At 46.3% G+C, this 13,920-nt stretch overlaps 1 protein-coding gene across 2 annotated transcripts; it reads left to right on the plus strand.

The window, feature by feature from the left end:
• The first annotated feature begins 60 nt into the window (after positions 1-60).
• Chrnb1 (cholinergic receptor nicotinic beta 1 subunit) lies at positions 61-11,904 on the plus strand. 2 transcript variants are annotated; one of them, XR_013111240.1, is made up of 11 exons: positions 61-218; positions 306-445; positions 1,128-1,172; positions 1,883-1,992; positions 2,139-2,247; positions 2,516-2,663; positions 3,241-3,450; positions 9,480-9,703; positions 10,545-10,717; positions 11,008-11,190; positions 11,480-11,626. XR_013111240.1 is itself a non-coding variant. In XM_034507643.2 (11 exons), the coding sequence occupies exons 1-11, from the start codon at positions 161-163 to the stop codon at positions 11,618-11,620; spliced, it is 1,506 nt and encodes a 501-aa protein (XP_034363534.1). In that variant the 5' UTR covers positions 61-160; the 3' UTR covers positions 11,621-11,904. The 2 variants fall into 2 exon arrangements, 1 of the variants encoding a protein (XP_034363534.1); XM_034507643.2 differs by having other exon boundaries at positions 11,043-11,190; positions 11,480-11,904.
• The last annotated feature ends 2,016 nt before the right edge of the window (positions 11,905-13,920 follow it).

Genomic DNA, 13,920 nt, shown 5'->3' on the forward strand with positions numbered 1-13,920 from the left:
GCAGTTGCTCCGGGCGGGACCAAGTCCCGAGGGCGGGGCGGGTGGGCTGGCGGCTGGTCCCCCGACAACAGGTGCACATTCCTGGGCGCCTCGTCACTTCCCCCTGGCCTGGCGGCCTCGGCGGCTCTCCGGACACTCACTGAGCGACAGCGGCAGGGCCATGGCCTTAGGGGCGCTGCTTCTGCTTCTGGGGGTACTCGGGACGCCCCTGGTCCCAGGTAAGTCAGTTTAGGCCCCCAAGAGGCTGTGACGAGCAGTGGTCACGGCCAGTTCCCGGAGCGTCACTTAGTGCTTTCCTTCGTCAGGCGCCCGCGGGTCGGAAGCCGAAGGCCAACTGCTTAAGAAACTTTTCTCGAACTATGATAGCTCGGTGAGGCCGGCGAGGGAGGTGGGAGACCGCGTCGGGGTCAGCATCGGCCTCACCCTGGCACAACTCATCAGCCTGGTGAGAGCGGCAATGCGGGTGGAGGTCGCTGGGCAGGACCGACTTGGGGCGTGGCTTAGACGCGGCCCCGAAGACCGACAGCCTGGGGGCGGGCCATGCTAAGAAACAACAGGCCTTTGGCGGTGATTGGATAAGAATCAGACCAATGAACTAGTTCGTGGGCGTGGCCTCTATGATAGGCACAGACTACAGTTCTGCTAACCCGCCTGTGTTTTGAGGCGGAGCTGGGGAGAAGAACCTGCTACGGGGAGGGAGGACCTCGAGGCGGGGCCGTGTAATATTCTAGCAAAGTCCAGCAGAGTTTGGTGCCCAAGCAGTCAAAAAACAACCCTGAGGGACGGGCAGTGGTGGCGCACGCCTTTAATTCCCAGCACTTGGGAGGCAGAGGCAGGTGGATTTCTGAGTTCGAGGCCAGCCTGGTCTACAGAGTGAGTTCCAGGACAGCCAGGGCTACACAGAGAAACCCTGTCTCGAAAAACCAAAAAAACAAACAAAACAAAACAAAACAAAAAGCAGGCATCAGGTCAGGATCTGGTGTTTCTGGTTGATAGGAGATGGAGTTTGCACCCAAGAAGGTGCAACTTTGAGAAAGGGACTAAAGATTCCATGAAGAAAGTAATGCGCCGAGCCCTCGTTTCTACCCACGTCATTTCACTTCTGCCTTTTACATTTTCCATTCTAGAACGAGAAGGATGAAGAAATGAGCACAAAGGTGTACTTAGACCTGGTATGGAGACCCCGTGGGTTGGGGAAGGGCATTCCGTCTTCTTTATATTAGTCCCCTGGAATGCTCAGCCCAGTAAGAATTTTTTTTTTTAAATAATAACTTCATGATGTACACATATAATAACTGAAACAGAAGCTTCGATCAACGATTATTTAAGACACAAGTTTGAGGATCACTAATTTGAATTCCCACCCTTTAAAAGGTCGTGAACTTCAGGGTGAACATCACTGTAGGATGGCTAGTACAAATCTCTTCAGTTATTTCTTAAATTATCTTTTTATTTTATGTGAATGAGTGTTTTGCTTACATATGTCTGTGAACCACATGCAGAACTGGTGCCCTCTGAAGCTAGACGAGGGCCTCTGATCTCCTGGGTTACAGATGGTTGGGCCTTCCATGTGGGTGCTGGGAATCCAATTTGGGTCCACTGGAAGAGTAGTCAGTGCCCTTAACCACTGAGGTATCTTTTTAGGCCCTCTCTTCGGTTTGACACTGAAAAAAGAGAGTTCTGTCCTGGGGAGGGGGGTGTTTGGAGGGGGAGGGGATAGTTGATGTGAATACCAGAGAGTGAAGGCAGAACCCTTTCCCCTTGACCCACCGGTCAGACCTGAGCTACTGCCCTTTGCACCCTCTTCCTGGCACTCTCTCCGATACCTCAAGCCTCTCCCTGGCCTCTAGCCTAAACAGCTCTTTAGCCTCTGCTTCCCTAGGAGTGGACCGACTACAGGTTAAGCTGGGACCCCGCAGAACACGGAGGCATCGATTCTCTCCGCATCACTGCTGAATCCGTTTGGCTCCCTGACGTGGTGCTGCTGAACAAGTAGGGTCTTTCTAAAGTCTGGGCGGGGTTGAGGCATGAGAGGACTAGGGTTAGCCATAGGAGGAGGAGAGGTGAACCATCGGGGAGGGGGCAGGGTCTCCGGAGGACAGATCCAGATCCCATATGAAGAGATCTCTTCCCTTTAGCAATGACGGAAAATTTGACGTCGCCCTGGACATTAATGTGGTGGTATCCTCTGAGGGCTCTGTGCGCTGGCAACCCCCTGGCCTGTATCGCAGCAGCTGCAGCATCCAGGTTTCTCAACTTTGTTCTCAGGCTTCCTCACTCCTCACCTACTCCCAGTCCTGTGCCACAATTCCTCCTGGCCCAAACCTCTTGTTTCTTTGCTCTGACTTTACACTGCCCTGTGTGCTTGCTTTGGTTTTCTGTCTTCTTCAGAGGTTGGCTGCCATTTCTGTGATGATCCCTTCTCCTTTGTAACTCGAGTCCAATGACCTCTCAAACTCCCCTAGTCCTTCCCTGCCAGTTCTTTGGCAGCTCCAGTGTCTTCCCCTCCATCCAGGTCACCTACTTCCCCTTTGACTGGCAGAACTGCACCATGGTGTTTAGTTCTTACAGTTATGACAGCTCTGAGGTCAGCCTGAAGACAGGCCTTGATCCTGATGGACAGGAGAGGCAGGAAATCTACATTCATGAAGGGACCTTCATTGGTGAGCAGCCGTGCTTCTCAAATCCAAGGCTTATAGATAGGTTCTGTTATTGATGCTCGGTGAGCCTGGTGGGGTTAGCAACTTGGGGATGATGATCAATACTGCAAATATGGAAAAGGAAGCCAGGCTTGGTAAATCAGACTTTTAATTGCCAGTGCTTGGAGGGGTGGGGTAAGGAGGAGTATTGCTGTATATTCAGGGCCAGCCTGGGCTATATTCAGAGGCCCTGATTCTTAAAACAGACAAACAAAAAACACATACAGCACACACAGGGAAGATGAGATAGCTCAGTGGTAGAAGCTCTTGAAATATAAACTTGACAACCTGAATTGAGTCCCAGGAACCTACAGTGGAAGGAGAGAACTCCCAAAAGTTGTCCTCTGACTTCTGAATTCACATTGTGACATACACACACACACACACACATACACACACACATACACACACACACACACTAAACAAATATGGAAGTTGAGGCTTGTTTATTAGAAGTTTGCTGCCTAGCAGTGTGCCATATCAGGCACTTAGTAGGGCAGCTACCACACCTGGGTTTACTTATCCTGTCTCTCTCCTCCAGAGAATGGCCAATGGGAGATTATCCACAAGCCCTCTAGGTTAATCCAGCTTCCAGGGAATCGGAGAGGAGGGAAGGAAGGACACCGTGAGAAAGTTGTCTTCTATCTCATTATCCGGCGGAAGCCTCTCTTCTACCTGGTCAATGTCATTGCCCCATGCGTCCTCATCACGCTCCTTGCCATCTTTGTGTTCTACCTTCCACCAGATGCAGGTAAAGAAAGGGCAAGGGCTCCAGGCCCTCTGTGTCTTTAACCCAGCTTCTTCCTTCTCACCTTTTAGTCCAGGTTAGCTTTTGTTTTCTAACATTTGTGTAGGAGCCAGGCAGTGGTGGAGCACGCCTTTAATCCCAGCACTTGGGAGGCAGAGGCAGGTGGGTCTTTGAGTTCCAGAACAGCCAGGGCTACACAGAGAAACTCTGACTTGGAAAAAAAAAAAAAAAGATTTGCGCGCACACACACACACACACACACACACACACACACAAAAGCTGGAGTTCCAGGCATTCCTGAGCCTCCTGAGGCAGGCAGTACTGGGATCTAAACTGCAGTCCTCAGATAGAGCACTAGCTTAGGTTTCTTTTTTGTAGCTGTGATAAAAAACTGGTCAAGCCAGGCAGTGGTGGCCTTTAATCCCAGCACTTGGGAGGCAGAGGCAGGCAGAGTTCTGAGTTCGAGGCCAGGCTGGTCTACAGAGTAAGTTCTAGGACAGCCAGGGCTACACAGAGAAACCCTGTCTTGAAAAAAACAAAAACCAAAAACAAACAAAAACCAAAAAAAAAAAAAAAAAAAAAAAAAAACCTTGCCAAAACCAATTATTGGGAGGAAAGGGTTTTATTTGGCTTATAGGTTACAGTTCACCATTGAGATAAGCCAAGGCTGGAGCTCAAAGTAAGAACTGAAAAACAGACCATGAAAGAATACTGCCTACTGGCTTGCTTTTTCTGACTTGCTCAGCTACTTGAACCACTTGCCCAGGAATGGCACTGTTACATAGTAGATTGGGCTCTTCAGTATCCATCAGCAAGTAAGAAACTGCCCCTACTCGCCCACAGGCTAGTCTGATGCGGCCATCCCTATTGAAGTCTCCTTTTTCTAGACATGTGAAATGAACACACTGAAGTTCATCTAGACAAGCAGTAGTAAGTGTTCTTAACCACTGAGCAATCTCTCCAGCCCCCAGGTTAGTTTTTTTGTCAACTCGAACCATCGTGAATTGGCTATCAGCAGTCCCAGGCTCTCCCCATGCACAATTAGACTCAACTACAGGCTCTGTGCCCCCCTGCTTCTGGCTTCTCCTCGCTCAGTAGCATCTTCACTCTTCCCTGGCTTCTCCCCACTCAGCATCTTCACTCTTTCCTTTAGAGCCCCAGCCTCCCATTCACGGAGCTCCCACATCTATGACAAACCAAATTCCGGGCTAAGCCAACTTTTTGTGTTTCTCATTCCTAGCAAACCACCTTCCTCCTACCTTCCAGACACCAACTGGTGCCTTATCTGACTGTCTCCCTAGGAAATGACAGTTGACTTTTTTCTGTAAGGAAGTACAATACAGCAACAGGGTAACCCTGGACATGTTCCAAAATGACTGTGTATCTGAGTTTCCTGATCTGGAAATGGGACAGTCACTGTCTCTACTGCATAGAATGATGTTGAAGATTGGCCAGGTTAATAAAACTATACCTGGTAGCTAGTTGGGTCTATGTAGATATGTTTGTTTGCTTGCTTGCTATGTTTGAAAAGTTGCTGGAAGGTAATACAATTAAATTATATGTGTAAATTCGAATTTACAATAACCTTTCATGTAAGTGCCAAATTGTCGTTTCCTTTTATAGAGAAGGGTAAAGAGGCTGAGGGAGTTAAAGTCGTTTGTCCTGACATTACATTCAGGTCAGTGCCTCTGCACTTGGGAGGCTGATGCAAGAGAATTGCCAAGAGTTTGAGGCCAATGAGTGTGAGCTTACCTGGAGCTTCATAAGCAAGACCCTGTCTCAAAAAAAAATTCCAAAAAAAAAAAAAAAAGCAAGCAAATATGAAAACAAATACACAGACCCTGAATTTCCCTCACCTCTGTTATCTGGTCCTCTATCCAGAAAGGGTGGGAGATGCTGTTCTAGAACATATTTCCAGGTCCTGTAAGATGGCTCAATAGGCAAGATGCTTGCAACGAAGCCTGAGGGCCTGAGCCTAATATGAAACCCTTAGGAATCTCTAGGTGTTCTATGGTAGGCTCTTATGTACACACACACACACACACACACACACACACACACACACGAAAAAAGAACCTACTTACAAATACAATCACTTCCGTCTAGAACAGAGCAATCTTGGAACCTAATATTTTAGGACCAAAATAGAGTACACTCTGTAGCTTATTTCTTTCAGTGGCTTTCATGAAGTTTGTAAGGTCTCTTGTATGACACAGGAAGAATCAGCCACTTTTGTATACTGTTTTATTTTTAGATTCTTCAAATGGCTAATTCTTCAAATTCTTCAAATTGTTCTTGAAAAAGCTTCAGAGATTGGTCTATTCATTTATGTAACCGTGTCTATGGGAATCCGGTGATGTGCTGGGCACTAAAAATGTATCAGGGAATAAAAACAATAAAACTGGCTTGAGACTGTGGCTCAGTGGTAGAGCACTAGAAGAGATCTGAAGAGCTCGTCTACTGTACACGAAGCCCTGGATTCCATTCCTAGCATTGGGAGTAGGACAGGAATTGGCAGGGATGTAGTTTAGTTGGCTTAGTGTTTCCCTTGTATGCACGCATGAAGCCCTGTGCTCTTAACTGCTGAGCCATCTCTCCAGCCCTCTGAATGAATTTTAAAGAGGAAAATAAAACAGGAAGGGGTTTGGAAAGATTAAAATGGGGGTGGATTCCTGTTATACTAGCACCCAGAGATAGTAGAACCGAGAGTTTGAGGCAAGAGTTTGAGGTTACCAGGCTACATAGGGAGTATGCAAGGCTACAGAGTGAGATCCTGCCTTAAAAGAGGGCTGGGGATGCAGCTGCAGTGTTTACTTCTCGTGCATGAAGCCTTTGACCCTTATCACAGAATGAACCGGACACAGTAGCAAACCCTGCAATCCTAGTCTCAGGGACGGGAGGGAGGATAGAAGGATCAGAAAGTCAAGGTCACCCTCTGAGCACAGTGAGCTCAAGGTCACTGAGTATGTGACATCTGGTCTCAAAAATCAAACAGAGCTAGAGAGATGGCTCAGCTGCTTAAGGCACTTGCTGCCAAGTCTGATAACCTGAGTCTGATCCCTGGGACCCACATGACACAAGGAGAGAATGGACTCTTGCAAGTTGTGTGTGCCACAGCACTTGTGCCCACACACATACACAAGCCCACAAAATAATTTAAAATATGATTTAAAATAATCAAAGGAGAACAGGGCCAGGACTCTGTTGCTTTTTTTTTTTTGATACAGGGTCTGATGTATCCCAGGTGACCCCAACTCGCTACATAGCTAAGATAACCATTAACTTCTGATCCTCCTGCCTCTCAGGAGTGCTGGAATCACAGGCATGTGTTACCACACCAGTTTCTGGGGTGCTGGGGGTTGTACCCAGAGCTCCCTGTATGCTAGAGAAGTGCTGAGTCAGCCAAACTCTATTCTCAGCCTTAGAGGCTGCAATTTCAAAACAGCATCCCTGTGTTTGATCCTTAGCTCCAAAGAATAAAAAGGGATGAGTAAGTAAGTAAATAAATAAGTAAATGAATAAATAAACAAATAACTATTGGGCAGGTAAAGCTGGGCGTGGTGGCACACATCTTTAATCCCAGCACTCAGGAGGCAGAGGGAGGCAAATCTCAGTGGATTTGAAGCTAGCCTGGGCTACAATAGTACATTCCAGTAAGAGTCAGGGCTACCTGAGACCATTCAAACACCAAAATGGGTTGGCAAGATGGCTCAGCCAGGAAAAGTGCTTGCTGCTAAGCCTGATGACCTGAGTTTGATTCCCCACATGATGAAAGAGAAATGACTCTTGAAAACTGTCCTCTGTGCATGGCTCTTACACTACCATATATGCACATGTGTGTGCACATGCATATGTGTGCATAAACACATATGCAAAGTAAATATAGTTTTAAAAAGTTTAAAATGAGTAAAATTTGATGTTAGGAAATGCCTCAATGAGAAGCAAGTGTTTGACTTTAAGTGGGTAGACAGTAGCCCTCAGGTTTCTGGTGGAGGAACGTGCCAGGTAGGAGAGATAGCAAGCACAGTGGCCCCCAGTGAGAGGCTGTCACCCACACTGGCAAAACAGGGAGGTTCGAAATGACAGAGACATGGAGGTGCACACCCATAACCCGACTCTCAGGAGACTGAGGCAGGGGAATCACCTTAAATTTGAGGCCAGTTTGGAATACATATAGTAAGTCAGTTCCAGGCCAGTCTGACGATGTTCTAAAGCCCTGTCTCAAAAGAATATGACAAACACGGTGGCACCAACTTTACTCCCGCACTAGAGCCCTGAGGTCAAGAGCAGCCTGAGCAAAGCAGACAATAATATACCTCCAAACTAAACACAAAGGGAACTTCTTTGGATGAAATATCATTGCACTTTTGGTACCACATTGAAGCCAAGTGTGGTGGCAATGCTTTTAATCCCAGCTCACCCCCGCCCCTACCACACATCCTGCCACCAGGCAGAGGCAGGTGGATCTCCGAGTTCAAGGCTGGGCTGGTCTATATAGTGAGCTCTAAGTCAGCCAAAGCTATGTAGTGCAACCATGTCTTTAATGTCTCTCTCTCTCTCTCTCTCTCTCTCTCTCTCTCTCTCTCTCTCTCTGTGTGTGTGTGTGTGTGTGTGTGTGTGTGTGTGTGTGTCAGTAGCAACAATAGCTCCTGTCTACCACCCCAGCACAAGTGGGAGCAGCTGAGTCAGGGGGATCCCTAGAACCCATTGGCCTGCCTAGACAGTTAATGAGCTCCAGATCCAGTGAGAGACTCTGTCTCAAAAAAGTATTAATAATAATAATAATAATAAATTAATTGAATAAGGTGGAGGGTGAAGACAGAAGACACAACATCAACTTCTGTCCCCCTCCCCTAGGAAAGAGTATATACAGCACATACACACACATTAATCAAAATACCTTTTGAAAACAAAAATAACCTCAAAATGTAAAGGAGGAAGGGAGATGAAGTTAGGAAGCCAATGACAGAGGCTTATAGACCATAGGAATAGCAGCCTTGCTGTGTGTCTCTGTCTCTCTGTCTCTGTCTCTCTGTCTCTCTGTCTCTGTCTCTCTGTCTCTCTCTGTCTCTGTCTCTCTGTCTCTGTCTCTCTCTCTCTCTCTCTCTCTCTCTCTCTCTCTCTCTCTCTCTCTTTCTCTGTGTGTGTCTGTATGTATATGTTTGTCTCATTTTCAGAGTTTTATGTAGCCCAGTCTAGCCTTAAACTCAATATGTAGTTGAAGCTAGCTAGTACCGGACTCCTGATCCTCCTGCCTCTACCACCAAAGCGCTAGGATTGGTGTGATGCCATGCTAGGTCTGATTTGCTTTATATGTTAGATAATAACATAATGATACCTATATTCCAAACTCCATTCAAACAAAAATTCTGGTACTGAGAACTGAATCCAGGGTCTTAGGCGTGCAAGCAAGGCTAGCACTGCACCAGCTCATTTGGAGCCCCAGCCTCACCCAGCCCTATGTTTGCCTAAGTAGTCCAGGTTGACCTTGAATTTATTCTGTAGCCCAGAAGCAAGTTTTGAACTTGAAACCCTCCTGTCTCAGCCTTGAGAGCAGTTGGGATACAGAACTGTGCCAGGCCCAGCTAGAACAGTTTCAGTGAGGAGGGAATTTTGGTTGAAGACATGTTTAGTTTGTGATGTCTGTTAGATAGATATTCAACAGAAAAAAATGAGTAGGCATTTGAATGTAAGCCTGACGTTCAGAGGACATCTGGGCTGGAGAAACAAAATCAGAGAGATTCGCATACAAATGATTTTTCCAAAAGCCTGCCCTTAGGTTGGAGAAATGACCATTGATTATGTCATAAAGGTTTCCTTCTGGTAAAGATTAATCCTTCTGGTGGTGTTAGTGCATGCCTTTAATACTGGTATTTGGGAGGCAGAGACAGGAGGATCTCTGAGTTTGAGGCCAGCCTGGACTACACAGCATATCATATCCCAGGACAGCCAGGAGTACACAGGGAGTCCTTGTCTCAATAAAATAAAATATTTTTTAAAAGACTAATCTTTCTTTCTCCTCTGCCTCCCAGGAGAGAAGATGGGGCTCTCCATCTTCGCCCTGCTGACCCTTACTGTGTTCTTGCTGCTGCTGGCCGACAAAGTGCCCGAGACCTCCCTGGCAGTCCCCATCATCATCAAGTATCTCATGTTTACCATGATCCTCGTCACCTTCTCAGTTATCCTTAGTGTCGTGGTCCTCAACCTGCACCATCGCTCACCCCACACCCATCAAATGCCCTTTTGGGTCCGCCAGGTAAGAGAGCTCTCTGCATCCAATCTGTCTAAATTTCTGATCTTATAGTCAGGTGTGGGAGAAGATGAGGTTAGCCTGGGCTACATAGTAAGAGCCCATCTGCAAATGACAGAAAGAGTAAAAGAAGAGAGAAAAGGCATCCTTGCATTTGGTTTTGTGTCCAGACCCTGCTCCTGCAGGTCAGTTCCACCAACCTGGAACTGACTTTCGGACCTAAGGAGAGCAGCAGCTGGCATAGTGGAATGGCCGAGCCTGCTGGGTGGTGAAGCATTTCACAATTCTTTTTCCTTTCCATCCTCATCATTTCATAGATCCAACATATTCTTTATCCACTTGACTCATATGGAGGACCAAGGAAACATTCTCAGGTTTAGATGCCATCAGGGTAGAAGACTTTGAACCCTAAAATTTTCAGGATGCCTCCCAGCCTGCTAAAAGACCTTTTTATACTTCTGAGACAGAATATCTCTGTGTAGTCTTCGTTGTTCTGGAACTTGCTCTGTAGACCAGGTTGGCCTCAGAGATCCACCTGCCTTTGCCTCCCAAGTGCTGGGATTACAGTGTAAGCCACTATGTCTGACCTAAAAGAGCCCTTTTAAAAACTGTGTATACATTCTGTGTATATATATATCCTCTAGAGGAGCAATCAGTGCTCTTAACTGCTGAGCCATCTGTCCAGCCCTTATTAAGCTGTGCAGTTGAGGTTCTGCCAGGGTGTGGCTCAGGAGTACTGTCAGTGCACACGCACAGGAATGGACACCCGGAGTGGGAATAGTTAGCTGCTTCCTTTGTGGTCTGAAAGCATTAAAGCCCTCTGTAATATGTCACTTCTACTCTATAGATCTTCATTCACAAGCTCCCTCCATACCTGGGTCTGAAGAGGCCCAAACCCGAGAGAGACCAACTACCTGAACCGCATCACTCTTTTCCTCCAAGAAGTGGCTGGGGCCGAGGAACTGATGAATATTTCATCCGGAAGCCTCCGTGTGATTTTCTTTTCCCTAAACCTAACAGGTAAGACCTAAGCTTGTCAATCACTTGGGCAAGGGAGAGCTACAGCGCTCAGAAGACAGTGGAAGGTAGTGTTGCCTAGCATCATGGGAGCTGTAGTAACCCTGCCAGTGCTTGCATTGCGAAAAGTTTAAAGAGCCAGAAACTTGCAAAAGTCTGGAGAGGTCGGTGCTGCCTCCCCACCCCCGCCCCCGAAGGGCTCTCTCAGGTTTTTGAGAAGTACTAGGTTGTAGGAGGAGGCAGCTGGAGCTAGGTCGACAGGTCAACAAACTGCCTGTTCTCTTTGAACCCAGGGTGTGGTCAAACAGTTCCCACCCTACACACACAGGTTTCAGCCTGAATCATCTACCTCGGACCTGCGACGATTTATCGATGGTCCAACCCGGGCTGTAGGTCTGCCTCGGGAGCTACGCGAGGTTATTTCCTCAATTAGCTATATGGCCCGACAGCTGCAGGAACAGGAGGACCACGACGCAGTAAGTCCAGAGTCTGGAGCCTGTGGCTCCCGGACCTCGGCTCCACCCCTAACTTCAAGCTCCGCCCCTAGCAGTCCCTTCCGTTTCTGATTGGGAGTGTGCCTGGTTTTTTCCCTCTTCCTGCTTTCTGACTTGTTCTTTACTTTCCTATCTAGCTGGTGCCTGGCTTTTGCGCTTCTTGTCTTTTTCTCACATTCCAAGGAACAAGACCTTGGCAGAAAACTGAAAGGGGTGGGCTTTCCAGGGCTCGGGACCCGGAGCTCATTTTTTTTTTTCTGCCTACCCTTAGCTGAAGGAGGACTGGCAGTTTGTGGCCATGGTTGTGGACCGTCTTTTTCTGTGGACATTTATCGTTTTCACAAGCGTCGGGACCCTAGTCATTTTCCTAGATGCCACGTACCATTTGCCCCCTCCAGAACCTTTTCCTTGAGGACCCTCGGGTCATTTTTGTCAAGTGCTTCAGGAACTCTCCAACTCTATAGCGCTTGCCTCCTGTAAGAATCTAGTCTCTGGGAAGGCGTTGAAGTGAAATCTGGAGGCTGAACAGCGTCCCTTGGACCCACGCAAAATGCCCTTCTACTCAGCAATGTGCACGGTCCTCGTCCATAAGTGCTTAACATTTGTTGACGAGAGAGAGAAAAAAAAATCTGGAAGGAAATATAAAATAATACCGCCTACAATTGCATGTATTAAAATTAAAATATATAAAAATGATTAATCGTTTTTGTCTATTTTTAACTTTCTATAATTTATTTTTTGCAGTGATTACCACCTTTAGACTGAAAAGAAAGTTATTTCTAAAAGTCAGCATTTGCAATAAACATTAAAAAAAATAGAGTGGTGGTGAATGCCTGTAATCCCAGAATTTGGAAGACAGAGGCAGGATGATTGTTACAAGTTCAAGGCCAACCTCTGCTATATATTCAGAGAGACAGAGAGAGAGAGAAAGAGAGAGAGAGAGAAAGAGAGAGAAAGAGAGAGAGAGAGAGAGAGAGAGAGAGAGAGAGAGAGAGAGAGAAGGAAGAAGAAGAGAGAAGAGAAGAGAAGAGAAAAGAGAAAAGAGAAAAGAGAAAAGAGAAAAGAGAAAAGAGAAAGAGAAGAGAAGAGAGAAGAGAAGAGATCTCATTCAAGCTAAGCATGGTGTCCCATACTTAGGATCCCACCACTGGAGGCTGAGACAAGATTGCTGTGGGTTTCAGCCAGGCTAGGTTATAGAATGAGACCTTGTCTCACAGACAACCTTATTCAAGTGTTAGCTTTGGCACACAGACCACTAAACTACTCACAATGTTTCTATATCTGTAAAATGAAGCAGATACTAGTATATGCCCACAGAGAATTCCTAACTATATATTAGAGTTTTCAAACTAGTGAATGTTTTTGTTTTTGTTTTTTTTTGGTTTGGGTTTTTTTGTTTTATTTTTTGCCTGTGTTCTTGGGCTGTATGGTATTTACTGGTTTGTTTTAGAGTAGTTGGAACTGAACCCAGAATTGCAATCAGTAGGCAAGTAGTCTACCTCTGAGCTACTTAACAGACTTTATTTTTCCTTCATTTTTGATTTCATGATTTTGTTATCGTTGCTTAAGACAGAGTCTTGATATTATAGTTCAGGCTGGCCTTGAACTCTCAACCCCTTTGCCTTACACTCTCAAATGCTGGGGTCACAGTTTTTCACCACTATGTGCAGCTTTAATTTTTGTTTTGTCTTGAGACAGGGTCTCATACAGTCCAGGTTGGCTGAACTCACTACAGAGCTAAGGATGACTTAACCTCCTGAATGATCCTTCTGCCTCTTTCAAGAATTGGGGGTTACAGACATATGCCACCAAGCCTGTTTTTGTTGTTGTTATTGTTGTTTGTTTTTTTGGTTTTGGTTTTGTTTTAGAAATAGAGTCTTAGTAAGTTGCCCAGTCTGACCTTCAACTCACAATACAGCCTCATAGCCTCAGACTTTCTGTCTTTTTGACTCTGAAGTAACTATGATTATAGGTACACACTCATCATGGTTTTGTTTTGTTTTTGTTTGTTTGTTTGTTTGTTTTTGAGACATGGTCTCACTATGTAACCATGGCCAGCCCAGAGCTTGTTGCGTAGACCAGGCTGACCTCAAACTCCACTTGCCTCTGCCTCATGAGTGCTGGAATTAAAGGTGTCTAATTTTAAATTTGAATTAAGGACTCGGGAGAGATAATCCCGAGGTTAGCAGCATTGGCTGCTCTTCTTCAGGACCAGGATTTGATTCCTATCACTCACGTGGGCAACTCCAGTCCCCAGTGGATCAAACACCTTTTCTCTGACCTCCTCTGGCACTGTACACACGTGGTATACAGATCTACATGCAAGCAAAACACTCAAAGGAAAAAAAGTAGTTGAAGCTCGGTACCTTTAAATTTTGTATATCTCACAGACATTTGGATTTTTGGCTTCTTTTGAAAACATTTAGAAAGCTATAGTGACATGACAGCAACTTGCCAGGGCTTACCAGTGGCTGCCCACTCTGGTCAGGGTACTCAAACCAGACAAGCTCTCATCTACCTGACTGGCCTTACTTGTACATCCAGCTACTCCTCCATAAGAATACCCAGCAGGCAAGATGGAGCCAAGGAGACAGGAGTAGAGGAAGGGCTCTTACGGCAACAATATAGTCTCTGCCCAACTGTAGCTTCAAAAGAGTTAGGCCTAGTTTAAGGCAAAGGTTATTCTGGGACATAGAAATCTTGAGCCTAGAA

Source organism: Arvicanthis niloticus, chromosome 6 (genome assembly GCF_011762505.2).
Source record: "Arvicanthis niloticus isolate mArvNil1 chromosome 6, mArvNil1.pat.X, whole genome shotgun sequence".
In the NCBI taxonomy this organism is placed as follows: Eukaryota; Metazoa; Chordata; class Mammalia; order Rodentia; family Muridae; genus Arvicanthis; species Arvicanthis niloticus.